Raw genomic sequence first — 26,341 nt, 5'->3', positions numbered from 1 at the left:
CTCTTCCCACAATGAATGATGCCAGAGTTATGATAGCATCTCTTAATATTTTTATTATACAATAAAGGGTATAGTTTATAATGCAGATAACTCTGATAAAAATAATTAACTGAATGGTTGAGTTGACTCTTGGGATAATCAATGTATGTATTGCTTTATAAAAATACTTATATTATCTCCATTCTCTTCCCCCACACAAAGCACTTTTTTTTAAAATCTGTTTACTTTCTCAGTAGAGAGTATAGTTAAATATGCTTTCAGAAGGGAAGGGATGACACTATACAAAAGGAAATATACTCGTTACCTAACTTATGTAACTGGATTCTCTCTGTCCATCACCTTTGTGATAACAATGAGGTCATTTTTTTGTGCATCATATGGGTTGAACTTCGGCTGGGCACTGTCCCCCAGCTCTTCGGCTCAAGGCTACCGCCCTACCCTTGAGCTAAGCCTTTTCTAGTGATTAATTGGAGATTAGAGTCTCAGGTCTTTTTGTGCCTGGGCTGACTTTGAACCTTGACCCTCAGATCTCTACCTCCTGAGTAGCTAGGATTATGAGCCACCATGCCCAGCTTAAAGTAAATTTATATTTAAAATATATATATATATATGTGTGTATATATATATATATATATCTGCTTTCACTTTTGCCTGTGTGTAGTTGGGAAATAAATTTGGAAGAGAGAGAACTAGAAGAAAATGAGGGCAGCAGAAGAGAAATTCTAAAAGTACTGAGAGCCAAAAATAGAGAAGGTGGTGAGAGAATGAGACACTCAGAAAAAAGACTTGAAGCTAAGCTTTGTTTGATTCCCTTTTAAAATCAAGAATTGCATTTATTAGAAGTTTTGAATTCACACCTTTTCTTCCTAGACATGTTGACAATGTTTGCAAGCCCAAAATGCCTAGAAAATACTCCCACAATTCCCCTTTTAAAGGGCAGCTGGATTTGCCTATAAAGCTTAGAAACTTGAGCAGTGTGTAACCGGAGCTCAGGTGACACAAGGAACATTGGCAATGAGTTCTCAGTGGTCTTCACAAAAGCAGGTTTTTGAAGATCACTTTATCTGAGACCTGTGATATAAATAATTTGGTATGCTAATATGTAAAACTTACTTTTAAAGTGGACTTTACAACATTTTGTCTTACATTAAAGCAGATACATTTTTTAAGTTTTAAAAACCTTCTGTCTTTAGGGTGAAAGACTGAGCCATGCAGTTGGCTGTGCCTTTGCAGCCTGTTTAGAGCGCAAACAGAAGCGGGAGAAGGAATGTGGAGTGACTGCTACTTTTGATGCCAGTCGGACCACTTTTACACGAGAAGGATCATTCCGTGTCACAACTGCTACTGAACAAGCAGAAAGGGAGGAGGTCATGAAACAAATGCAAGATGCTAAGAAAGGTACAATCTGTTCTACAGTGTGAGTTTATTTAATGTAGTTTTTCCCAGCATGTTAATAGTTTAAATCTAGCAGGGACAAGTTTTGTCAAATTAAGAAAAACACTCCAGGATTGGTAGAGCACTTGCCTAGCAGGTACAACTCTGGATTCTGTCCCCAACACACACCCTTCCCCAAAGGAAAACCCTGAGCAGTAGATGAAGACCTTGTTAATAAAGCTGAAAATACTACAATAATTCCTTCCTTAAGAGTGGCTAATTTAATAGCTTAAAAACCATGTACTCTTTCTATTATACTAAGTTCCTGTGGGACAAGTAAGAATAAGTTAAAGAAAGTGCAGAGGTGGCCCTTGTTCCCACCCCATCCTGGATCAGATTTTTTTTTAAAAGAGTTTATAGGGGCCGGGAGTTTGGCCTAGTGGTAGAGTGCTTGCCTAGCATGCATGAAGACCTGGGTTCGATTCCTTGGTACCACATACGTAGCAAAAAGCCAGAAGCGGTGCTGTGGCTCAAGTGTTAGAGCCCTAGCCTTGAGAAAATCCAGGGACAGTGCTCAGGCCCTGAGCCCAAGCCCAGGACTGGCAAAAAAAAAAAAAAAAAGAGTTTATAACATTGATTTTTACATCATATTTCAAATGTCATGTCTAACAAGTATTCAAGAAGGGAATCTCTATATACAATCATTGGCACATAGATTTTAGAACATAATTAAAATTAAGCTGAGGGTTTGTATGTCATAAATACATATTAACCTATATAATAAAACATTATGTCTATAGAGTATATTATGTCTGTTTTTATGTTTATATCTCCAAGACCATGTCCATAACCTTGGGTACCCAAATATTGAGTCATCACTGTTGGACTGTTTGGATCTACTATCCATATATTAAGGATATCATGCCCCTTTTGTTCCTTTGGTCTTGACTTATCTCACTCAACATGATTTGCTCTAATTTCATCTACTTCCCAGTGAATGCCATTATTTTATCTTGTCTGTTGGCTATGTAGAATTCCATTGTATATATATCTCACTTTTTGTATCCATTCAATGGATCAGATTTTTAATTCTGATGTATCTAGTCTCTATGAAAACCAGATGCTATCAAAGACCTAACATTTTGAAGGAAAAGCACAAGCTCCAGGATTTACAATTGCAAAGGAGATAATAACAGAGATCTAACAGAGAAACTATGTTGAGTAATTATCGCTATAATCTTTAATGCTTCATCACAAAAGTCAACCCCTCATAGACCTGTTCATTTTAGTACATGGTTTTGTAATATTAAAAAAAAAATTTAGGTACGCACAGCATCATTGTAACAATGTCCATACAAACATTAATAGTCTATAAAGTTGAGTTGGTAAACCAAGATGGTAGGAGGAAATGTTTATGTATAGGGTTAAACCACAAGAAATTTACAAACATTAATTGGTATAACATTATATAGTACTGTTACTGGTTTATTTCTAAATGAGCCATCACTTATCTAATACCCAAACAGCACTAATTTTAGCTTCCTGTGCTGAAAAAAAGAACTCACACGTGTATTGATTTGAAATTTTTGATAGTGATGGGAATTCATGTGGTCTCACTATATATTGCTCAGTCTGCCTCAGCTTCCCAAGTGCTGAGACTATAGCACACACTATACATACATTTCTTATAAATATTTGTGCCAGGATACCAAAATATAAAAAGCATACTAAGAACTAGAATTCTGACTCAAATGGTAGAATGCCTGTGTGTCAAGCATGAAGCCCTGAGTTCTGAACTAAAAAAGTAAATGAAAATAAAAATGGACTGGGCACGGTGGCTCAGTCTGTAATCCTAGCTACTCAGGAGGCTGAGATCTGAGGATCAAGGTTCAAAGCCAACACCGGCACAAAAGAACCTGACTCTTATCTCCAATTAACCTCAGGAAAACAGGAAGTGGGGCTGTGGCTCAAGGGTAGGGCAGTAGCCTTGAGCTGAAGAGCTCAAGGACAGTGCCCAGGCCAAGTTCAAGCCCCATGACCCACAAATTAATTAATTAATTAATTAATTAATTAATTAAAAACAATAGGTCAAGTGTAAGAGTATGTGTCTATAGTTCCAGCTATTCTTTCTCAAATAAAAACAAAATGAAAAAAAAATTTAGGTTTTTTTTGGGGGGAGAGGGTGTGGGGAGCTGTATTAGAGTTTAAACTCAAGGACCCTAGGCAGACACTCTGTTTAATCCATGTCTGCAGTCCATATCATGCTGTCTTTACTTGAAAACTCTGTCTGTATTGCTCTTGTTTAGTATGCTGTACTGAATTTCATTTATTTCATTTTCTGTGACACTGGAGATTGAACCATGGACTCACACTTGGCAGGCAAGTACTCTGCCACTGGGTTCCACACCAGCCCCAACAGAATGTTCTTTAATACCACCAAATAACATTGTGATACACAGCAAAAGACCAACTAAGTCCTAAGATCTTATATGGATTATGAGGGTTGGAAGTAGAGATTCACCACAATCAGAATACAGCTCACTGCTACTCATTGGCAAAAGTCTTTCATATTTAAGCTTAATAAAATTTTAACTTTTTCCTTCTTCATTCTTTAATTCAGATATGCTACAAATGCTTGTTGTCCATTATTTCAAGATTCAAACTTAGACGCTTTTAGACATTTCTGACTTTTTATTCCCAAAGTTATCTTCACTCCTCAAATAACCAAACAAACATTGAAACCCATGGACTATAAAGTCCCTCACATGACAACTTAGTTGGAATAGAGGATGCAAATCCTACTTCCAGTCTGAGAAGGGAATGAAGTTTTAAAAATGAGAACTTTAGTTCCTCAGCTTATAAACTCAGAATATTTGTGGATGGCTAAGGTTCTCTCTCTCTCTCCATTTTTTTCGAGCTGAAACAGATAAAATGGTTGTTGGTTCATCAGTGGCATCTGGCAACGCTGCTCCATCTCCGTCCTCTCCCACTTCTCCCACTCTGGATGCCACTGCCTCTCTGGAGATGAACAATCCTCATGCCATCCCGCGCCGGCATGCACCAATTGAACAGCTTGCTCGCCAAGGCTCTTTCCGAGGATTTCCTGCTCTTAGCCAGAAGATGTCACCCTTTAAACGCCAACTATCCTTACGCATCAACGAGTTGCCTTCCACTATGCAGCGGAAGACTGATTTCCCAATTAAAAATGCAGGTAACAGTGTGCACCTGGCTCAGCAAGAGCTCTTGCCCTGAAGCATTGCCATCACTTCCAGTTGCAACACAAACCCTACCCAGGTAGCTGCTCCTCTCTGAGGCTGGGTGATGATTGTAGCTTCTGTTACTTCCCATGGGATAAAACTAAGGTCCATAGAGGTGAGTCATTAATTTCTTTTCAACAAGTAAATGATGGAATTCCTAGCCTAAGCCACCGTTTGTGGTTTGTCCTGAGGTAAGCACATTACCTCTCAGTCAGCCTGTTTCTAAACATCAAAGCCCTCAAGTTTCCGTTCGTATTCTGCTACTTGGGACCCAGGAGAGGATTAATTAAAAAGGCTTTAGAAATTTGCACAGTTAACTAACACCACCAGCAGATGTACCAGAAGAAATGAATAAGTGTTCATTGTCCTTGTAGCTGACTGGCCTCATAGGGAAGAAACTCTAAACCACTCTCTTGTTTAAATCTCAGATATGTTATTCATCAGAAACAATGAGCTTCCTTACATTTATTCATTAAGTTTCAAAATTGCCACACAATCCCTTGTGTGGCTTCGGTTCAACAGAGCCAGCTCTTAAGCTGTATCCTCATCATATGACCCAGTATTAGATCTTGTCAGTGCTTCTGGGCCGTGTTTTACTTCCCTCTGAAATATGTCAAGCTATTGCTGTAAAAGAACATGAGGAAGCTTCACCTTAGTAGGCACTCACTTGCAGTGGTATGAAAATAGTTGTTCTTTTGACAGATGAAGGTAGACTTAAAGAATACTTAAACTAGGTGATCACTGAAGGTCTTTTCAGCTTCCAGTGCCTTTTAAAACTGAAGTTCCTGATGTTTTAAGTATCTTGTTTTAATTTCTCTCTGGAGCAGAGCCAGGGAAACTGTTCTTTTTTCACAGGGAGCAAAGATTCTGCACACATACTTAGCTTCCTCAGTGATACAAAAGTATACCAAAGTCAGGGTTGTTCTTGTTGTTATTGTTTTGGGGGGTGGAGAGGGTACCAGTCCTGTGACTTGAACTCAGGGCTTAGGGCCCTGTCTCTGCTTTCTCTCTCAAAGCTAGTGTACTACCACTTCTGACTTGTTAATGATTAATTGAAGAGTAACAGTCTCAGGGACTTTTCCTATCTGGGCAGGCCTCACATCTCAGCCCCTTGAGTATTTTAGGATTACAGGTATGAGCCACTGGCGCCTGGTTCCAAGATCATTTTTTTTCCATACCAGCACAGGGGCTTGAATTCAGGTCCTGACTACAGTCCCTTTGCTTTTTCACTTAAGACTGGCACTTTACACCTTGAGCCACAGTTCTCCTTCTACCTTTTTGAAGATTAATTGAAGATGAGTCTCTCAAGATGGCTTTGAGCCAAGTCAGCCTGCTGAGTAGTTAGAATTTCAGATGTGAGCCACTAGCGCCTGGCTCATATTTTCTTTTTAACTCACTCCTTGCCTTTGCACGATAAATAGGTGTTCTACCACTCGAACTGTGCTCCAACTCTTTTTGTTTCATTTATTGTTCAGGTATCATTTTATCCTTTTTGTAGCCTCAGACCACAATCCTCCTACCTATACTTCCTGTGTAGCTGAGATTACAGGCATGAAACACCATACCCAGCTTGTTTTTGGAGCCTTGGCAAGCTGTTAGGTCTTGCTATTTGGGTTTTTTGGGGGGGGAGAAAAGGGGGTGTTTGTTTTTGCCTGGGCAGGCCTCAAACCACGATTGCCTTTGCCTCTTGAGTAACCAAAATTATTGGTGTGAGATACCACTTTCCTTTTTTGTTTTGTTTTGTTTTTTTGTGGATCATGGGGCTTTAACTCAGCCTGGGGTGCTGTCCCTGAGTTCATCAGCTCTAGGATACCACCCTACCCTAGAGACAAGCCCCACTTCCCATTTTCTAGAGGTTAATTGGCATAAGAGTCTCAGGTCCTTTTGTGCTGGTGCTGACTTTGAAGCTTGGTCCTAAGATCTCAGCCTCTGGTGTAGCTAGGATTATAGGTGTGAGTCACCGTGCCCCACCTACCACGTTCCTTTTTTTAAAGATACAGTCTCACTGTTACCTATAGTAGGCTTAAACTCTTGGACTCAAGTAATCCTCCTCCTGCTTTAGCTTCTTGAGTAGCTGAGATTGCAGGCATGTACCACTGTGCCTGGGTTCTCAAAACTAGTATTAAGAATCCTACATGTCAGTTCCCTTTCTCTCTCCAACCTCCTTCCCTCCCTCCCTTCCTCTCTCCCCTCCTTCCTTTTTTCCTTCCTTCCTTCCTTTTGGTCCTCTGGGCCTGGGTGCTGTCCCTGAGCTCTTCAGCTCAAGGCTAGTGCTCTTCCACTTGAGCCACAGTGCTACTTCTGGTTTTCTGGTGGTTAATTGGAGATAAGAGTTTCATGGACTTTTGTGCCCAAGCTGGCTTTTGAACTGCAGTCCTCAGATCTCAGCCTCCTGAGTGGCTAGGATTATATTGCCACCGGCACCTGGCCTATATATTTTTTTTTAATTTAAATAACAGTTTATGACTTGGTCCTAGAAACTTTGGAGAAAGTGAAAATGGTGACATTGCCATGGCCAAAATTTCCAGATTATACCATTTTCCTGAGTAGAAACCATTTTCTGTTTGCCTTGCAGTGCCAGAGGTGGAAGGAGAGGCCGAAAGCATCAGCTCCCTGTGCTCTCAGATCACCAGTGCCTTCAGCACGCCCTCTGAGGACCCCTTCTCCTCTGCCCCAATGACCAAACCAGGGCCCGTGGTGGCCCCGCAGTCTCCTGCCCTCCAAGGTGGGTGTTTCTGATGTGCTCACCCGCTCTCTTTAAAACCAGTCTGTTTTTTCACTAACTATACTTGGCATACTGAGCTTTACCAGCTAGCTAGACATCGTTAGGAGATCTTAGACTCGCTGCCTTCTCTCCTCTCACATCTCTGGGCTTTATCTCCTTCCTGCTTCCTAAAAATGTCTGCACTCACTGCTCTGCATGGAGTTTCTCTTGTCTCCTTTTCTTTTTGTTTTGTGTTCTGTTTTGTTTCAGCAAAGGTTTATTCTAGCATAATACTCAGGAAATGGAAGGTAAAGACTATTAGAAGTTTCTATAACCCTGATCCACTGTTCTGTTGGCCACTTGACTGTTAAGTGTCTGAAGGCACAGCCATTTTCCCAGAATTAACTATCATTAGGACTTGTTCTGGTACAAGACACAGTAGTTCTCGCCAAAGGTAATTTTTCCTGTTGAGAAAAATTTGCCATTCATTGTTTCTGTAAGTTGAAGAAGAGATGTTTATACTAGCATTTGGGTAGATACCCAGAGACACTACCAAGCATCCTTCAGTACAGAGGAAACAGCACCAAAACTAAAAATTATCTTAAGTGTCAACAGTGCCAAAGTTGAAGCCTGGACTCCCTACCCTCTCCCTATCAGAGACTCATCATTTGACAGTAGTTCATTCCATCCTCTATAATATGTGTCTTAACATTTCCCTTTATGGCATTGAAAAGCTACTATTTAAGTTGTTGTGAGTTTTTTTTCAGAGATTAATAGTATAACCTTCAATTATGTATATTAATTATATAACCTTCAATTTTAACTTTCTATAATTGCCTTTTCACCATTTATTTTGAGAGAATTCTCAGAATAAATGTTTCTTCCCTTCTTGGAAGACACTGCTATATATACTTTAATTCTAGAAGTGAGTCTTTTTCTCTTAATAAATGTTTATTATCATGTGCTTTTTTTTAGGGTTATCAAATAGCTTTCATCCCAAGCAACAAACATAATATTAGAAATAATAAGAACAGTGTTTCAAACACTTGAGTGCCTGCCACATTGTGATTAAGTACTCACTCAGTTTCCTATTTTATCCTTACAATCCTTTGATGTAGGCATTACGGATGAGGAAAACAAGGCTCAAAAAGCCTTAGGTAGGTGAACTGCCTACATCCTACAAGGAGGATTTAAATTCAGATCTTTGTGAATATCGACTTCAGAACTGCTATATACCATTGACTGCCTGCTTTCAAGGCATTGAATGGGCACAATTGATAAAATATCGTATTTTCTGTGCCAGAAGGGACTCCCAGTCTACAAACCATATGAAATAGCACCAATCCCATAAAGATGGCTGATGAGTCCTAAAGCTAATGCCTGTATTGTAGGTAGGGGAAGGTTCTTGTCTGCACCATTCTAAATATGACAGAGATGGAGAGCTAGGGTGAAAAGTAGAAACTGATGCTGGAGTATCAGCAGCAAAAGGAGCAAGTGCTAGCAGATTGTAAGAAAGGAGATGAAGCATGTAGCACAAACATCACAAAAGGGAAAAATCTTCAAAAAGCAATACATGAATTTAATTCTGTAGTACATTATAAATTTATTCAGTAAATGAAAACACGTACCATTTAATTTCACATATTGTGCTCCCCCTACATTCACTATCAACTGTCATCCCAGAACAGTAAATAGAAGATACCAAAAATAAACACTATTTCAGTTATTATTAATAATTATGATTATTATGATTAATCAATTATGATCTCGGTGTGCCTGATTTATGAATTAAACTTTATCATAAGTATGTGTGGATAGGTAAGAACTTAGTGTATATGGTACTTGTTACTCTCCCAGGCATCTGCAGAACGTCTGTAAACTTCTCCCTCTAGCTAGCCCTCTGGGACCTATGAGGAAATCAAATGAAATGATACATGTAAAACTTACCATTATGGATATAGTCCCCAGTAATTAACTCATTATTATTGTTAGTATACTTTGTACTTTTGGAAAAGTATAGAATGAAATACTGTATCTACTTAAACCCAGGGCTGAATTATAGCTGGAATAATTAGGAGGATTTTTTTTTAATTATTATTTCTTTATTTCACCAGTCCTGAGGCTTAAACTCAGGGCCTGGCCACTGTCCTTGGGCTTTCTCAAGGCTAGCTGTCACTTTGGGCTAGCACCACTTTGGGCTTTTTCTGTGTATGTGGTACCAAGCAGGTACCAGAGCTTTATGCATGCTAGGCAATATGCTACTTACTAGGCCACACACCAGCCCTCCAGCCCTTTTTTTTTTTTGCCAGTCCTGTGGCTTGAGCTCAGGGCCTGAGCATTGTCCTTGGGCTTTTCAAGGCTAGCACTCTACCACTTGAGCCACAGCACCACTTCTGGCTTTTTCTATATATATGGGGTGCTGAGGAATTGAACCTGGGTCTTTGTGCATGCTAGGCAAGCACTGTTACCACTAGGCCAAACTCCCAGCCCCATACCCCTCCAGCCCTTTTTAAAAACGTTTTGATGGTGGGGAATTGTGGAGGGGGGTGATTTTTTTTTTCTGCTCATAAGAACAGCTCTATTCAACTTAATTTAAATTATCTATATAGGCTTCATTTTTCTTTTCTTCATACATACATTTACCTCAAACATTGACTTTCAGTTCCTTCTAGTTCCTTCACCAGAAGGTATATGTTGTGTATCCATTTCAAGATAGCATGATTATCCCAACATCACCTGTTCTTTCTTGTCTCTTCCACCAGTATTGTACATTGGCCTAACTGACCCGGTTCCATGGGTCGCTTGTACACCCTGCATGAATTAACTCCATTGATGTTGTCTGCTCCCATTGTAGCTAATGGCACTGATTCAGCCTTCCATGTGCTTACTGCTAAGCCAGCTCATACTGCTCTAGCACCCGTAGCAATGCCTGTGCGTGAAACCAACCCTTGGGCCCATGCCCCTGATGCTGCTAACAAGGAAATGGCAGCCACACATCCGGGTAAGGTGGCCACAGATGGTGGTGAGGATTCTGGGATCAGATAAACAACACTGTTTCTTTAAAAAAAAAAAAAAAAAAAAAACAGTTAGTAAAGGGAACTAAAGAAGAATCCTTTCCCTCTTGGAGGTGAACTTACTAAGAGAGGATGGTGACAGTAGGCTGAAGAGATTAGACTGGTAGCTCTTACAACAGAGCCAAGCATAGAGCATGCATGCATGCATGCATGCATGCATTTATTTATTTATTTATTTATTTATTTATTTATTTGTCGATCTTGGGGCTTGAACTCTGGGCTTGGATGCTGTCCCTGAGTTCTTCAGCTCAAGGCTACCGCCCTACCCCTTGAGCCACAGTACCACTTCTGCTTTTCTAGTGGTTAATTGGAGATAAGAATCTCACAGTCTTTAGTGCCCAGGCCGGCTTTGCACCTCTATCCTCTGATCTCAGCCTCCTGAGGAACTAGGATTATAGGCCACCATGCTGGGCTTGCATAGAGCTTCTATAAAACAGATTCTTGATCCCCATTCCCAGAAAGTCCATCACTGGGATTAGTCATATGTAGACATTCCTGTAGGAAGAGGAGTTCTGTGAGATCAGATATACCAAAAGTACTACAAAGAACACTTCATTTTTTCTTTGCCTTTCTGTATTTACTCATTTTTTCTGTAATAAACATCTACTAACAATAAAGCCAAAAAAGGTTTAAAGTTTGATAGTCTTTTATCAAAAAGGCAACATATAGTCGAACACTGGTGGCTCACATCTATAATCCATTGCTACTCAGAGGTCTGAGATGTGAGTATCGTGGTTCAAAGCCAGCCCAGGCAGAAAAGTCCCTGTGAGACTCTTATCTCCAATTAACTACTCAAAAACTGAAAGTGGTGCTGTGGCTCAAGTTGTAGAGCGCTAGCCTTGACCGTAAAGAGGCTCAGGGACAGCACCCAGGTCGTTCAACCTCTGTGACTGACCCCCCAAAGAAACCTGACAGGGAGCCACTAAGGCCAGATCTCTGATAATTTTCTTTTTGTTCTGTAAAACAAAAGTGAACCTGCCAGCCCTTTAGAGAGTGTAAAAGTCAGTTTCTGTTCTGTGGATAAGCCATGACAACAAGGAAAGATTTCTAAGACCAGGCTTCCACCTTCTAAGATAGGAACATGGTCTGAACATGGTCTCTTTTTATTCGACACAAAATTTTCTTGGCTAGTAATACTTCCCTCTCCCCAGAACCAGAAAGTAACCTGCTAGAGGACCTGTCCTTCACGGTAGAACCATTCAAATAACCAATATTATAAGGTGAAGAAAGGAACCACTGACTTCTCTTGTCTCTCTTCATCTTGTTGGTTCCAGGGACCGAGTGGGGTCAGTCTTCTGGTGCCGCCTCTCCAGGCCTCTTCCAAGCTGGGCATAGACGCACTCCCTCTGAGGCTGACCGCTGGTTGGAAGAAGTATCGAAGAGTGTCCGGGCCCAGCAGCCCCAGGTCCCAGCTGCCCCTCTGCAACCAGTTCTTCAGCCACCTCCACCCACCGCCATCTCCCAGCCAGTACCACCTTTCCAAGGGAGTGCATTCCTCACCTCTCAGCCTGTGCCAGTGGGGGTAGTCCCACCCCTGCAGCCAGCCTTTGTCCCTGCCCAGTCCTACCCTGTGGCCAATGGGATGCCCTATCCAGCCCCTAATGTCCCTGTGGTAGGCATCACCCCCTCTCAGATGGTAGCCAATGTGTTTGGTACCGCAGGTCATCCTCAGGCTGCTCACCCCCATCAGTCACCCAGCCTGGCCAGGCAGCAAACATTCCCTCAGTATGAGACAAGCAGTACCACCGCCAGCCCCTTCTTCAAGCCTCCTGCTCAGCACCTCAACGGTTCTGCAGCTTTCAATGGTGTAGACGATGGCAGGTTGGCTGCAGGGGACAAGCACATAGAGGTTCCTGCAGGCCACTGCCCAGTTGATCCTTTCGAAGCCCAGTGGGCTGCACTAGAAAGCAAGTCCAAGCAGCGCACTAACCCCTCCCCTACCAACCCTTTCTCCAGGGACTTACAGAAGACATTTGAAATTGAACTTTAGGCAATCTCTATGAAATACGTATCTTGTCTGTACTTAAGCAAGGGCAGGGCATGAAGGTCAAACAAGCAAAGGGGCCTAGGTCTTCCCGGTCAGCACACTTCTCACTAACCCTAACGGTCCCGAGGAGCAAGTAATTGCACCGAGTTGCAGTGAGGGGTGATCTGAAAAGAAGTGGAGAAAATCATTCCTAGAGAAGACTTGCAGCTAGACTAAAGAAGCCAAGGAAATGTCGCCCTCTGTACCTGCCTCCCTCACCCCCTTACAGACCTCTGGCAACAGAGAGGCAGAAGTATCTGAACAGGAATCTGTATTCAAAGCACATTTACTGGAATAGAAAACAGCAGGAAGCAAAATGACCTCCTTTCATTTTTTTAGGCCATTCACCTACTTCCCTCCTCCCAGTACTGGCCTGGCTTAGAGACCAGGAGCAGCATGGCTTGTGCTCAGGTTGAGAAGAGGAGCAGGCTGTACTGCCCAAAGTCTTAGGAGCATGTATCAGCACTGCTCAGCCGGGCTAGGTTTGCGGGGTCAACAGAATAGATATTACAAATATATATATATCAAAAAAGCCAAACTCTTTATTTTTATGCATTTAGAATATTTTAAATAGTTCTCAATATTAAAAAGTTGTATGAGTTGTAAGTAATCTTGCCAAAAGTAAAAAGGTTCATTGTAAGAAATTGTACATAAGATTGATTTATCCTTGATGCCTATGGAAGTAAAAGGAGGAAGCTGAAAGCTGCAGGCAGGACCCTGGCCTGTCTGTGGTCATTCATTGTAAGTAGCACATTGCAACCACAATCATACTTATGACCAATACCGTCACTAGATTGTAGTTTTAAATAAAGAAAATGAAAGCAGTATTGTCCTGGTTTTAAAACTATGATAAAATTCTAATGTCATTATTTTAATGAAATCAATCTAAATATGCTCTAGAGAATATATGTTTTCTATATATTGTTGCAGTTTCCTTATGTTAATCCTTTATTTTAACACTTAGGTGACAATGACATAATCACATCCACAGAAGGGAATGCAGGCCAACTGGGTTGGTTTGTAATGTGGGTTTTGTCCTTTAAATTTTGTTCCTGCAAGTTTTGTGGGAATGGGAAATGTGGTTTTGTTTTCCATGTATGCACCCTCCCCTCCCCTGAATGGAGTGTACTGTTGCCAGTTGCAGCCACTTGACCTCAGATAACAACATGAGATCCCATCTCATTTTTACTTTTGAACGTTGGCCTTACAATCACATGTAAGTTATATATATACATATATATATACACATACATAATATATATATTTGTACTGATGAGAATTTATAATCTGCTTTAACAAAAATAAATGTTCGTGGTAGAAGCTTTTATTCACGAAGGGCTGTTCTTTCCATTTCTTTATTTGCAAGTGAGTTACACTTGTTCTTTTTGGCCTTATTCTCTCTTTACTCTGCTAATGCTGCAAATGTCTGATTTAGTGCTAGAAAATCCCTTAGACTAATATATCCTTAAAATTCATATTTAGGCTCTGGTGGTCCCAAATGGATCTCTAAAATTCAGATTCTTAATGCTGAAGTGTGGCTGGAGCAACAATACAGATGTCTCCTAGTAGCTGATTGGAAAGGCAGAATGTCAGCACTGGCCCAAAAATAAAACAGTGCTTTTTCACCTTGGCCATGTATTAGAAATACTTAGGGACACTTTAAAAGCCTAACCCAAGGCTGGGGGTATAGCTCGGTGATAGAAGATGAGCCTAGCATGCATAGTCTCCTAGCACAACAACGCAAAACCAAAAATACAGTGCCCAGCCTATACATAAAACCAAGTAAATCAAAACTAGTGAGAATTGAGGGGGGATCATGGGATGTTTTTGTTACTTTTGTTTTAATCTCCCAATATAAAATAGGTTTGAGAATTGCTAGTCTAGAATAAATTTGATCCTTACCTCTAAATTTAGCTCCCTATTCTGTGGCTAGCTCTGAGAAGGGCTAGCTTCTGCGGCGGGCTAATCTCAGCTGTCACCTTCTGAAGTACATGTGCCATCAAGCCAAATTTTGATTTCACCAAATGAGGAAGCCCAAGAAATTTGCCCTTTTCCACCCCTATTTCTATTGCAAAATCCAGCAGGGTGAATGAGGAGGTTTCTCTTTTCAAGTGGAAAGAAAATACATCTGTTGATGTTGCCTTTGTTGGGTGAGAGAGAGACTGAGAAATATACCCACCCATGACATACTTTTTCTATTTTTTAGCCCATGTGTAGGTAATAAAAGTCACCTTGAAGAGCTTTGCTCCCGCAACGCCTGTCTTTTCTGTGTCCACAAATAACTGCAGAGGAACAATGATGTAGAGTATTGTAGAAAGTTGAAGTGGAAAGGGACCTGCCAACTCATTGCCGCTAAGCTTGTGTCAGCATCCACGTGTTAAAAGTTCTGAAAAGGGAAGGCTGACGTCCCTCAACTCAAGCTACTTCTGAAACCATTTTTACTGTTATTACGCCACCCGTCCCCATTGGATCCTCATCCTACTTGTTCTGTTTTTAACGATGACCTGTTCTTTTCCTTGAGCAGCAAGCACGCTGCCTCACAGACTCCTACTTAGGAACAGAAGCTCCTGGTGGTCCCGGCATGGGGCAGGGCAGTCAGCTTTACACATCACACGGAGCCTTGCAGCTGGCTGTGGAGTAAGGAGCGTTTTCCTCTTCCCATGCCTAATCCCTGTTCTTAGCCGTACACACCATCCCACTCTGCTGATAGCTTTCATAACATCAGCAGGCTTTGAGCTGACTTCAGCACCGCCTAGAAAGATGAGAGGCTACAGCAGTGGACCACCACTTGACACCTTGTGACTCTCAGCTCTCACAGAATGCTTCCTCACACGCCAGTACGGGCATTTCCTTCTAAGGCAGGTGTGAACTTTGAAAACATGACAGACTTCCCAGCTTCAGGATCTAGCAAGAATGGATCCCTTGTACAGAATGACATCCCTAACCAGAAATCCAGTATACCCCACAGTCTAGACATTTTTGAGTGCTAACGTAGTAGTCAAGTGTTTTAGATTTCAGGGCATTTCACATGTTTGAATTAGTGATGTTCAGTTGATAACGTCTACAAATATTCCAAGATCTGAAACACTTCTGGTCCCAAGCATTTCAGATAAGAAAGCACAACCTGTAGTAGAAACAGAACAGAAGGGGTAAAGGAAAGAGTATCCCTCTCTAAACAGATTCCTCCCCTTGAAATCTCAGCAGCAGCCTGTGGTCATGTCCTCCACAGACACTGGAAGGCCTGTGGGAAAGCTACCCAGTCCAGTGCTGGGAGGGTTTTTGAAAGGGCTGGTATCCTCAGAAGATGACTTCCTTTGCCAGTTTCAGATTGGGGGTTGGGGAGGGGGGCTGAGTCTGTCTTCTCTTAGAGAACTATTCAGAATTAAGGCCGGATCTAGCCTTCATCCCTGCTGCCAGACAGGCTGAGCATGCGGCTGGAGGCCGGAACAGCTGGCACAGCAGAAACTGGAGTAATATTCGTTGCCACAGAGCTGGGCCTTCAAGATCAAGTCACAGTTGGCCAGCTCCGGCTGGTCGATGCACTCCCTGCCCAGGTCCCTAGGCTGGGCCGCTGGTGCTGCAGAACAGGGGGAAAGAGATGTGGGTGACGCAGCTCTGTTTGGCACAGACTCGCCTGCCAGATGTATAAATTGGGAGTGAGTACAGTTGCCACCCACTTGCTGGCTTCCCTTCAGCAGGCAGCGGTCCTCTGGTTTATTTGTGTCCTCTGTCCAGTGCATGGCCCTTCCCAGACACCCAGAATTACTGGCTGGATGGTTAACTATCTCTTCAAGTTAACTCCCTGCATAGGAGACCTGAAGAGCCTAAATGACAGCTGCCTTAGCCTCTGGATTGTACTCTGGTATACCTCAAGTCTTGAGAAGAAATCAGCCCTAAGTAAAACTTGAGTCCTTGAGAGCTGTGTTGTCTGCCCTTTAGGCCTCTATTGAAACTTGGCAAGGTTCATCCACTAGAGGGCAGAAGAGGGGCCTGACAGAGGCAGGAGTGTCTGTCTCATTCGACAGTTTCACTGTGGCTGCCACCCGACAGCAGGGGCTCCGCCAGGCATTCTTATCAAGCACATTTCTGACTCAGATTTCTTTTCTCAGGTAGACACATCTATAACTACGCACCAGTTGCATTCCTATCACTTTTCCACCCAGGTTGGAATGGACAGAAACACAAAATGTCAATTCCTACTTGGTGTGGTACTTCATTTCTGTCTTACTCAAATAACAGACCAGACAAGGACAGTGGCACATCCAGGCCCCACACCATCTCCAGGGTTGGAGCAAGTCTGTGCAAACAGCTTGGCCCAGGCTATCACCCTGCATTCATTCCCTCAGGGAAATTTCACCATAGCCCATAGTGCTTCAACACTTTGTCATTCAGTTGGCAGCGTTTTTTCCCATATTTCATTTGCTGAAATATAACTCACTAAAGACTGGTGCTAGTGGCCCACTCCTGTGGTCCTAGTTATCCAGAGACAGATCTGAAGGTCAAGGTTCAAAACCAGCCCCAGAAGGAAGGTTCATGAGACCACCAAAAAGCTGGAAGTGAAGCTGTGGCACACGTGATAGAGTGCCAGCCTTGATCAGAAAAGCCAAGCAAGCAAAGGAGACCCTGAGTTCAATCCCCAGGGCTAGCACAAAGAAAAAAAAAAGAGCAAGTGAGCATAAGGCTAAAATATCACAGTACTGATATATGTATATATGCATATATATGAATATGATATAGTCGTGTTTATATACAGATTACTATTTTGTATATAAAATATGAAAACGTATGGATATATGTTGATATGTATAAGTAGATGCATATATAAATATATACATATATGTATGGAAGTGTGAATCAAGTGGTAGTGTCAGCAAACATTCTGAGAACCGGAAGCTCTAAGCCCCAGCACAAGTACAAAAAAAAAAAAAAAGATTCCAAGCAGTTTTAAGATTTGGTTTTAGGCCCTCTGGGTCTCTGATCTTCTATATGACAGGTAGAGATATGGCATAAGCTCTCTGATGGTCTCCTTGATGAAAGGAAAATTATATCCCCTACCTTCTAGGATTTGGGCTGTGTGCCCAAAAGATCAGAAAGCCACGTCATTATAATTCACTCTTGTTTTTAAGAATAAAGGGTTATTTGTGTTTATTTTTTGTGGTGCTGGGGATGGAACCCAGGGCCTCGCACAAGCTTCATCCCCATTGCTTTTCCACCCCGGTTGGAAGGGACAGGCTTCAGTGGTCTGCACATTGAGCATGATTATGAAAGCCACCATGAGAGCTACACATCCGTGATCATGCCTAGCAGCCATCTTGCACAGCATGGGCACTGCTTCCTTTATCTGCACCCCATCCTTGGAAGGCAGGACAGCTCGACTGTAAGGAGGAGGGAAGTGAGGTTCAGGGGGAGTAAACCCTTTGCCCCAGAAGTTAGTGGCAGTGTGAGCCAAGATTTGAACTGGAGTCCCTTGGACTGCTAAGTGTGCAGCTTTTCCAGAACCCATAGCCAGCCATGGGAAAGGAGCAAGTACCCTGGGGCGCGTGCCCCCCTACCTGGTGGCACCACCTTGACCTCCGTGCTGCGGCTGGCTGCCTGGCTCCCTCTGTAAGCGCTGCATGTGTAGGCACCCTCATCCTTGGTCTGCAGATTATGGATCATCAGTGTGCCATCTGGAGACTGGCGGACCCGGTGGCCATCAGCCTGCACTGGCAGCCCATTCCTGGTGGGGAGAGAAGGGGAGGAAGTGAGAGAGCCTTCCAGGGCCACTGATTTTTTTTCTTTTTTTTTCTTTTTTTTTTTTTTGCGGTCATGGGACTTGAACTCTGGGCCTGGGCGCTGTCCCTGAGCCTTCCACTCAAGGCTACTGCCTACCTCTTGGACCACACTCCACTTCCAGTGTTCTGGTGGTTAATTGGAGGTAAGAGTTTCACGGACTTCAGTGTCCTGGTCGGCTTTGAACTGAGATCTTTGGATCTCAGCCTCCTGAGTAGCTAGGGTTACAGGCGTGAGCCACACTGCCTGGCACCACTGTTCTTATGGCACTAGGAGACTGGGGATATCAAGGAAGAAAATTATCTAAGACCATTCTTAAACAGACACTCCCCTGACTCCTGCCTCAGAAGATGAAAGGGCCAAGACATAGGAGAAACCACGGCCAAACCATACACACTGATCTGAATTGTAGTAAATAGATCGCAACCACAAAGAAATCCCGTTCTGGTTTTTCCTTAGCCAAGAATTTGGACGCAGAACACACTAAGCATCCTTGCCTCCAGGCCACTGGGACGGGTGCTGTGGGCTGGATCTGCTCTTGAGAGAGAGGCAGCACAACAGCTGGCCCACAGACACGAGGACTACAAGGACTCCAGAAGGTCGCAGCCACAGCAAGAAGTACCCACGGAGGCAGGAGCCAGTCAGCACGATCTTGGGCTCTGGCCAGGGGTTTGAAATGGCTTCTGGGACTGGTAGAGGGATCTGAGCTAGGCAGGGTCTGAAAGGGGTGGGGGCTTACAGGAAGTGCATCTAGGGCAGGGGCTGCTGCCTGATGCACAAGGGATAGAATAAAGGGATATGGGTAAAGGTCAGATGTTGGGGGCGGGGGAGAGGAAGCAATCAAGTGGGAGTTACTGGGTGATGGTGCTGGCCTCCAATTGGGAGACTCAAGCTGAGGCCAAGTGAATGGTGGCTGTATTCTGTTTTGAGCCTATCAGATACCAGGAGGCAGATTTGAGACCCAAATACATTATCAGTCCCCAAGGCGAGGCCAAAGCCCTGCCCCTTCCTGGGGCTCAGGGAAGGGAGCACTTTGTGGTTAGCAGCAACTGCAGGTAGGGTAAAGACTTCACTGCGTCCACCTAGATGATGGATGGCTGCGCAGGACAGTGTCTCTTGGAACAGGGGCTACAATGAAAATAGGGAAATAACCAGGTAGAGATAAAATGGACAGCCATTCTGTGAGGGTAGGGATTGAGTACTGAAGATCACAACAGGAGCAGCTGACATCAAGGGCCTTGCCTCCTCTCCCCAACTGTGCACGGCTGTTCCCATCCCTGCATCCTGTCCAACATGGCTACCTTTGTTACTTCCTGGGAACATCATTACTGCTTCTCAGTCATTATAGCTCAGCTGCAGTCACCTGCCCTGGCTCTAAGCAGCCTCCCCTCCTCCATGCATGGGGGGGGAGGGGGAGTGCCCCATCCAGAGGTCCTGGGACACAGCATCATCTCCTCAGGCCCAAATGACCTCAGAACTATCAGACTATCAGAACCTAACCTAGGTCCTTTCGGTCCCAAGAATGAGAGGCAAAAAATAGATTTTTGTGGCCGAGTGCCACGGCTTATGCCTATAATCCTAGCTACTCAGGAGGCTGAGATCTGCGGATTGCAGTTCAAAACCAGCTGGGGCACTAAAGAACATGAGATTTTTATCTCCAATTAACCACTAGAAAATGGGAAGTGGGGCTATTGCTCAAGGGGTAGGGTGGTAGCCTTGAACTGGAGAGCTCAGGGACAATGTGCAGGCCCAAGTTCAAGCCCCATGACCCACAAAAAATTAAAAAATTAAATTTTGGAATAAAGCACGAACAAGATCTCAACTGGGAGGGATAAAAAGGTCACAAGTCCCCATGCTCTATAGCCCTGTGGTCAGTACAGGAGAATGGGGGTGTGTCTGGACACATTTTCTATTTCATGACCTAGAGGGAACTATTACTAGCATTCAGTGGGTAGAGGTCCCACATACCTAGACCAAAACAACCAAATGTATATGGTCCAAAATATCAGTAATGTTGAGGTTACAGAACTCTAGTGCCACTGGTGGCTCATGCCTCTAATCCTCACTCTCAGGAGACTGAGATCTGAGGATCACAGAGTTTCCTGCCTGGACTGGTCTATGAGATACATCTACAATTAATTACCCAAAAGCCAGAGATTGAACTGTGGCTCAAAAGTTAGACATGTAGATATGTTTTCATAAACCAAAAACCCACTGTAAAACAAAAATAAAGTAAAACCATAGTGTAGGTTTGCCTATAATCCCAGCATTGGGAAAGCTAAGCAGGAGAAACATGAGTTCAAGGCCAGCCTGGGCTACATAGTAAGATCCTATCTCAAAAAGAAAAAAAAATGGAAAAGTAAGCTAGAATGTCATAGTACAGGATGAAGCTTCTGCAGCCTCCACCACTGGTCCCAGGCCGCAGAGGAAGCAGTGGTGACAGTGATGTACATGGCAGAAAGAAGGATAGCCTGCCCACACCTGAGGTGATGAAGGGGCCTTCCCAGACAAGTACTGTACCTGGACCAACGAATGTTCACATTGTCTCCTGCCACCACGCACTGCAGCCTGGCTGTGTCACCCTCGCTCGCTGTCACAGTAGGAGGCAGCCCTGTGATTGTCAGCTCCCCTGGGCACAAGGAGGCCACACAGTCAGCCACTACACAGATCTTGCCCTACTGTGTAACTTGATCTCAGAACTGCTGCCTTACCCAGAACTCTGAGCTGGACCCAGCGCTGGTCCCTGTCCTGTCCATTGAAAGCAATGCAGGCATAGAAGTCACCATCTTCCACTGCCACGTGGCTGATGACCAGAGAGCCATCAGGCTGCAGTTGGTGTCTAGGGACCAAACACAGTCAGTCAGCTCCAGGTCAGAGGGAGGTGGGCTGAGGCCAGAGAGGTTGTAGGAAGGGATGAGATGCAGAGCAGCACCCACTGTTGGAGGAGGAATAACCAGAGGCCTGAGACCCCACCCCTTTCTTCTGCAAGCACTTTAAAGCTTTTTTCTGGCATCAGAATCCAGCATTTGCTCACCATGCTCGCTCAGCTGGTACCCTATCACTTGAGCCATACCTCCAGCCTGGATTTTTGATGGTCATTTTGGAGTTTCTTGGACTTTACTGCCTGGGTTGGCATTGAATTGCAATTGTCTGGATCGCAGCGTCTAGAGTAGCTAGAATTGCAGGCAGGACCTACCAGTACCCAGCTCACATTTGGCTTTTTTTTTTTTTAATTGGTCATAGGGCTTGAACTCTGGACCTGGGCACTGTCCCTGAGCTATTCAGCTTAAGGCTACCACCCTATCCCTTGAGCCACAGCGCCACTTCTGGTTTTCTAGTGATTAGAGATAAGTGTCTCACGGACTTTAGTGCCTGGGCTGGCTTTGAACCAAGATCCTCAGATCTCAGCCTCCTGAGTAGCTAGGATTACAGGGATGAGCCACCATTCCCAGGTATCATTTGACTTTTAAACCTAAGAAATCAAGTTTTCTAATACAAAATAATTTCACTCTGGGCTTCTAGTCTTTCCAATCACTTAAGTAGGCTCCAAGCATGATTGTACCTAAGACTAAACTAGAAATACCACGAGCCAACGAGCCAACATGTGGCTCCTGTCGATTACACAAGAAAACAAGCCTCACACTCTGGATGTGGCCAATAAATGTCAGCCTTAGGATTCAGCCAGAACTCCACGGACTCCATCTCCTCATGTCAGACTCAGTTTATGAATCTCCTATCTTTGTCTCCCTGACCCATTCTGGAAGGCCCAGAGATTCCACTGTTGGCTGGCCCAGGAGTCCCGTGTTCCCAGTTCCATCTCCCCAGAGCCTTGGCCTCCCACTCAAACCTCTTCAGGGTGGAGGGGAGAGGAGGAGACTGAATGGACCTGGGGGAGGAGACTGGCTGTCCATCTCTCTGCCACTCAATGATTGGAGGCGGGAAGCCTTCGGCTCGACAGGTGAGCACGATCCGCTGGCCTGGACTGGCGTCCACCACCCCTGGCTGAGTCCGGTCCAGACGCAGCCTACAAAACAAGCCACCCATAACGGTAAGAGGCCCTTGCTGCCACTTCCCCCACTCCCATGGACACCTGTGCATGAACCCCCTTCTCCCTGTGCAGCCAGTTGCAGCTTGGAACTTCATTCCTTTAGTCTGGGTGGGACACTATCCCTAAAACTACCTGGGGTAAAGTCTCGAAGCTATTGTGCTGTCCCCATCTAGTGTGACAGGTGAACACCTGTCCTTGACTTGGCTCTCCTTTATCCTCTCTATAAACTATTCCTAAAGGCAGACTCCAGGCCCCACTCCTTCAAGAAGCAATCTCTGTATGTCTCCCTCCTCATTCCTGAGACCCATGTCTGCGTTCTCTTACTTGAGCCCAGTGGCTCAAGGACTCTTGCCAGATGCAGCAAGGTCGGGTGATGGCACATACCTTCCCCTCCTCCCGCCAGGCCCCAGGACCCTGGCACTTGGGTAAGAGAGACTAAGAGCAGGAAGAGCTGGCTGAGCTGCTACCTGGTTGCAGGCCGTGGCTGTGACGGGGGGACGGCTCCCCGGCCCCCGGCATCTACTCCTAGGCTGGAATCTGGAAGTCTGTGACCCTGGGCTGGGTCCCTGAGATGGGGAAAGTGTCTCCGCTCAGATTCAGATGGCACTGCCATGTCACCTCCTGCAGTGAGGGCAGGAGAAGCAAGGTGTGAGCTGTGGAGAGAAGGAACTAGAAGGAACCAGAGCCGTGGGGCGGAGCACATGTGGAGAAATAGGGCATCCTCCTGCCGCCAGAAGACACCCACAGAAGCACTCTAGACCACCCCCACATTGTGTATGTGTATGCCGGGCAGTGACTGAGGAAACACCCTGCCTTGTTCCTTGTGCCCCGTCCTCGCATGCTGGGCCTGTGAACCCAGGGGTGGACGAGGCGGGTCTACACTTGTGACCCGAAGCTGGATCTTCTGAGGGTCATGGCCTGGCCTCAGGCTGCCGCAGCTGTAGATGCCAGCATCCTCTGCCCGCAGGGGACTGATGACCAGTGAGCCATCAGACTGCAGCTGGTGCCTGAGCAGAGGGAAAGGGAGGTGTGAGCCCAGGCTCTGAGGACTCTTGCCTCAGTCCCGCTCCCACCCAGGGGAGGCCACGGGGGTCTTGGCGGGGAGAGTGTCCCACACGCAGCCATGTGGCTATCTCCATTACACACCTGTCAGAGGAGATGGGCCGGCCATCTTTCTGCCACCCAGCCTGGGGATCCATGAGGGCATCACCTGGACAAAAGAGCTGCACCAGCTGCCCCAGAGATACCTGCACCAGCAAGGGCTCTGAGCCTGCCAAGCTGACCCTGGAGAGGTGAGAAGTGAGGCTCTCTTCTGCTATGAGGGCTGGGACCAGAGACTACCGCCACCTCAGGTGGCCTGTCACAGGCCCTGGTAGGACCTGGCAGTCCCATGGGAGGCCAAGCTCCAGAAGCCTGGAGGCACAGAATTTTCACCCAGCACCAAGCCCGGGCAGGGTAGGGGATGCAGGGAGAACTACATGCCATACCCACTGCGGGAGAGAAGCTGAACTAAGCTCTGGAACTAAGCTTGGCACATATTTCTGGATTTTTTTCCCTTGTTTTTTCCTTTTCTCAAAATGCTTATTCATCTGATCCAATCCCAAGGGTAGAAGGAATAAAAGAATAATAAACAGGAGAACAGAACCCACCCCAAACCTAGGAGATGGGTACAGCATCACCATTTTACATAGGAAAAATCCAAGCGGCTTGCCCCAGGGAAGCCAGGCTCAAGACTACCAGGCAGAGCTATGGGGAGCCCAGGTACCCACTTCCACAGGCCTGTGTAGAAGTACCCCAGCCCACCCCTAAGGAGGGCAGCAAGCCCAACAGGCCGGGCCAAAGTTAGGGAAGGGAGGGGCTTGGAGCACAGGGCTTAGCTCTGCCAGGCTCAGCTCCGGCCTGTGCACACTGTCCCCGACCTGGTGAAGGTTGCCCTCACCTGGAGTTGGTATAGGAGGGTGGCACTGGCCGTCCAACATCATCTCTGCCCAATCCAGGGGCCCTAGGCCCAAGCTCCTGGCCCCAGGGCTGTTCTCCAAAGACTGGGGGAGCGCGAGGTGCTTCCCCCAGTCCAGGCTCTCGTTCTCCCTGCCACGAACCACCAGAAGATGGGAGAAGTTTTGGAACGGTAGCCCCACTTTGGTGCCAGCTGCTCTCCTGCTGGCTTCTGGGATAGATGCCACCCCCATCCATAGGAGAGCTCTGGCCAGAGGCCCCAGGCTGGTGACGATGGGACCCATGCTGGGCTGGACAGCTGCTCATGCACTCCTGCTCTGAGGCGAAGTTATTGGCGTTACCATGACAACCGCCAAACCAGAATCGGTTGCACCGACCGACCACTGGGACGAAGTACCAACGGGCAGTCCAGTCCGTGCAGGAGCCGTGGGCACTGGGCAGCAGACACCGCACAGGGTAGGCTGGAGGCAGAAGTGGGCCATGTCACCCAGGTGGCCCGTGATAAAGCAGCACCCCAAGCCCCTGAGCTTCAGCTGCCCATCTTCCACTCTTCAGAGCACATCTGCATCCCAGCACACCCTGGGGCACACGGGCTGCTTCTAGGATCTGCTGCTCACTGCCCAGATTTGTCCAGCCACCTCCACCTGCAGAACTGAGCACCTAGGCCAGGACTGGGCCTCTGGGAGCCCCTACCCACCCCACTCCCAGCCAAAGCTTACTTCACTACGCCTCACCCTCCTTGGCCGGGGCATCCAGTTCCAGCCTGCCTGTTCTGACAGCCCTCCCTGCCAGCACATCGGCCCCATCTGTCTGAAGTCAGATGAGACAACTGCCACTGAGCCAGGTGCCTCCACAGAGCCCCCACCACCAGCCTGTCAGCTCTGAACATCCCCACGATTGGTCCCTGGCAGCTTGCACATGCTCGTTCTGTGTTCCAGCCTCAGGGAGCTCCGGTCCTGCCTCCCTCGCATCTCAGCGGCCTCTGCCTCACCCACAGCCTGGCTCCTGGGTACAAGCCAGGCCTTCTTTCTTCTGGGACTCCTTATAACTGCCCCTGACCCATAACATCCAAAACACCTCAAGCTCCAACTTGGACCCAAGAACCACCTAGCACCATTCCCCAGCCTGACATCTAGATACTCAAGTATCAAGTGGATCAAGGAGACAGCAGATGGGCCTCTGGCTCTGAGTGGTAGCTGGGGACCCAGTGGGACCAGGCCACTCACGGTAATTGGGCTGGTCCACACAGCCTTCTCCAAGCGGGCCTGCCGCAGAGGCCACGTCATCATAGCAACAGCCAAACTGGGAACCCCGGCACTCCATGGGCTCACTCTGCTCTGCCTGCGGCTGGTGGGCTTTGGGGGCCTGGAAGAAGACAGCAAGCAGAGGCAAGGGACAGAGCTGTGAGTCCAAAGTGCACAGCCCCAGGCAAGGGGGAGAGTTGAGGCAAAAGAGTGTGGAAGGCCGGGTGCTGCAGCTCACGCCTGTAATCCTAGCCACTCAGAAGGCTGAGACCTGAGGATCAAGGCTCAAAGCCAGCAGGGACACTAAAGACCGTGAGACTCCAATTAACCACTAGAAAACCAGAAGTGATGCTGTGGCTCAAGGGGTAGGGCAGTAGCCTTGAGCTGAAGAGCTCAGGGACAGCACCCAGGCCCACAGTTCAAGTCCCATGACTCACACACACAAAAAAATAGTGTGGGATAAAGGCACCCTGTGTGCCTGGCAGAGGGTGGCCCAGGCCATGGGCAAACACTACCCCCCCCTCCACCAAGCCCAAGCTACAAGGATCAGGTGACACTGAGCAGGGCTGGAACGCATTCCTCTCTCACTGTCAGCCAGGTCCTTACCTTGGAAGTTCCTGCTTGGGTCCCTGACCGGCTCCCAGTGTCATCTCTGCTGTAAGACCGGCTACAGCCAGCTTGCTGGGGCCCCTCAGCCGCAGACACCCCATCAGGACAGCATCCATACCTAGACAGACAGCATGCGACCTTGCCTCACTGCCGACCCCAGCTCCTGCCCTTTTGCTGACTGCCAGTGCCTGTGTCCAGCATGGCAACCCGGATTCTGCGCTGCCTGGCTGGGGTGTTGAGCAGGTGGGGCCCCTGGCTCTCGAGACCACAGGCATTG

General features: G+C 46.1%; 2 protein-coding genes across 8 annotated transcripts in view; one reads left to right on the top strand and one right to left on the bottom strand.

Annotated features, from left to right (window-relative positions):
- The window catches only part of Numb (NUMB endocytic adaptor protein), a 97,059-nt gene extending 83,304 nt beyond the window's left edge, over window positions 1–13,755 (top strand). For 3 of the 7 annotated variants that reach the window (XM_090344425.1, XM_090344427.1, XM_090344424.1), the window contains 5 exons: window positions 1,194–1,398; window positions 4,292–4,585; window positions 7,207–7,356; window positions 10,190–10,336; window positions 11,684–13,755. In XM_090344425.1, the coding sequence (XP_090200551.1) occupies window positions 1,194–1,398; window positions 4,292–4,585; window positions 7,207–7,356; window positions 10,190–10,336; window positions 11,684–12,399 (1,512 nt within the window). In that variant the 3' untranslated portion in view covers window positions 12,400–13,755. The remainder of the gene's footprint in view (window positions 1–1,193; window positions 1,399–4,291; window positions 4,586–7,206; window positions 7,357–10,189; window positions 10,337–11,683) is intronic. The other 4 variants (XM_090344428.1, XM_090344426.1, XM_090344430.1 and 1 more) reach the window with 2 other exon arrangements.
- A 1,190-nt stretch (window positions 13,756–14,945) lies between these two features.
- Papln (papilin, proteoglycan like sulfated glycoprotein) overlaps window positions 14,946–26,341 on the bottom strand; it is a 29,310-nt gene continuing 17,914 nt past the window's right edge. The window contains exons 18-28 of the mRNA XM_090344423.1: window positions 26,062–26,182; window positions 25,438–25,576; window positions 24,195–24,672; window positions 23,402–23,539; window positions 23,069–23,262; window positions 22,723–22,876; window positions 22,094–22,231; window positions 20,919–21,046; window positions 20,728–20,836; window positions 17,988–18,154; window positions 14,946–16,012 (exon numbers count right to left, since the gene is read on the bottom strand). Coding sequence (XP_090200549.1) covers window positions 15,837–16,012; window positions 17,988–18,154; window positions 20,728–20,836; window positions 20,919–21,046; window positions 22,094–22,231; window positions 22,723–22,876; window positions 23,069–23,262; window positions 23,402–23,539; window positions 24,195–24,672; window positions 25,438–25,576; window positions 26,062–26,182 — 1,942 coding nt within the window. The 3' untranslated portion in view covers window positions 14,946–15,836. The remainder of the gene's footprint in view (window positions 16,013–17,987; window positions 18,155–20,727; window positions 20,837–20,918; window positions 21,047–22,093; window positions 22,232–22,722; window positions 22,877–23,068; window positions 23,263–23,401; window positions 23,540–24,194; window positions 24,673–25,437; window positions 25,577–26,061; window positions 26,183–26,341) is intronic.

The sequence above is a fragment of the Megascapheus bottae genome, chromosome 14 (genome assembly GCF_031878675.1).
Source record: "Megascapheus bottae isolate mThoBot1 chromosome 14, mThoBot2.hap1, whole genome shotgun sequence".
In the NCBI taxonomy this organism is placed as follows: Eukaryota; Metazoa; Chordata; class Mammalia; order Rodentia; family Geomyidae; genus Megascapheus; species Megascapheus bottae.
The sequence above is the reverse complement of the archived record's forward strand: the minus strand, read 5'-3'. Positions and strand labels throughout refer to the sequence as shown.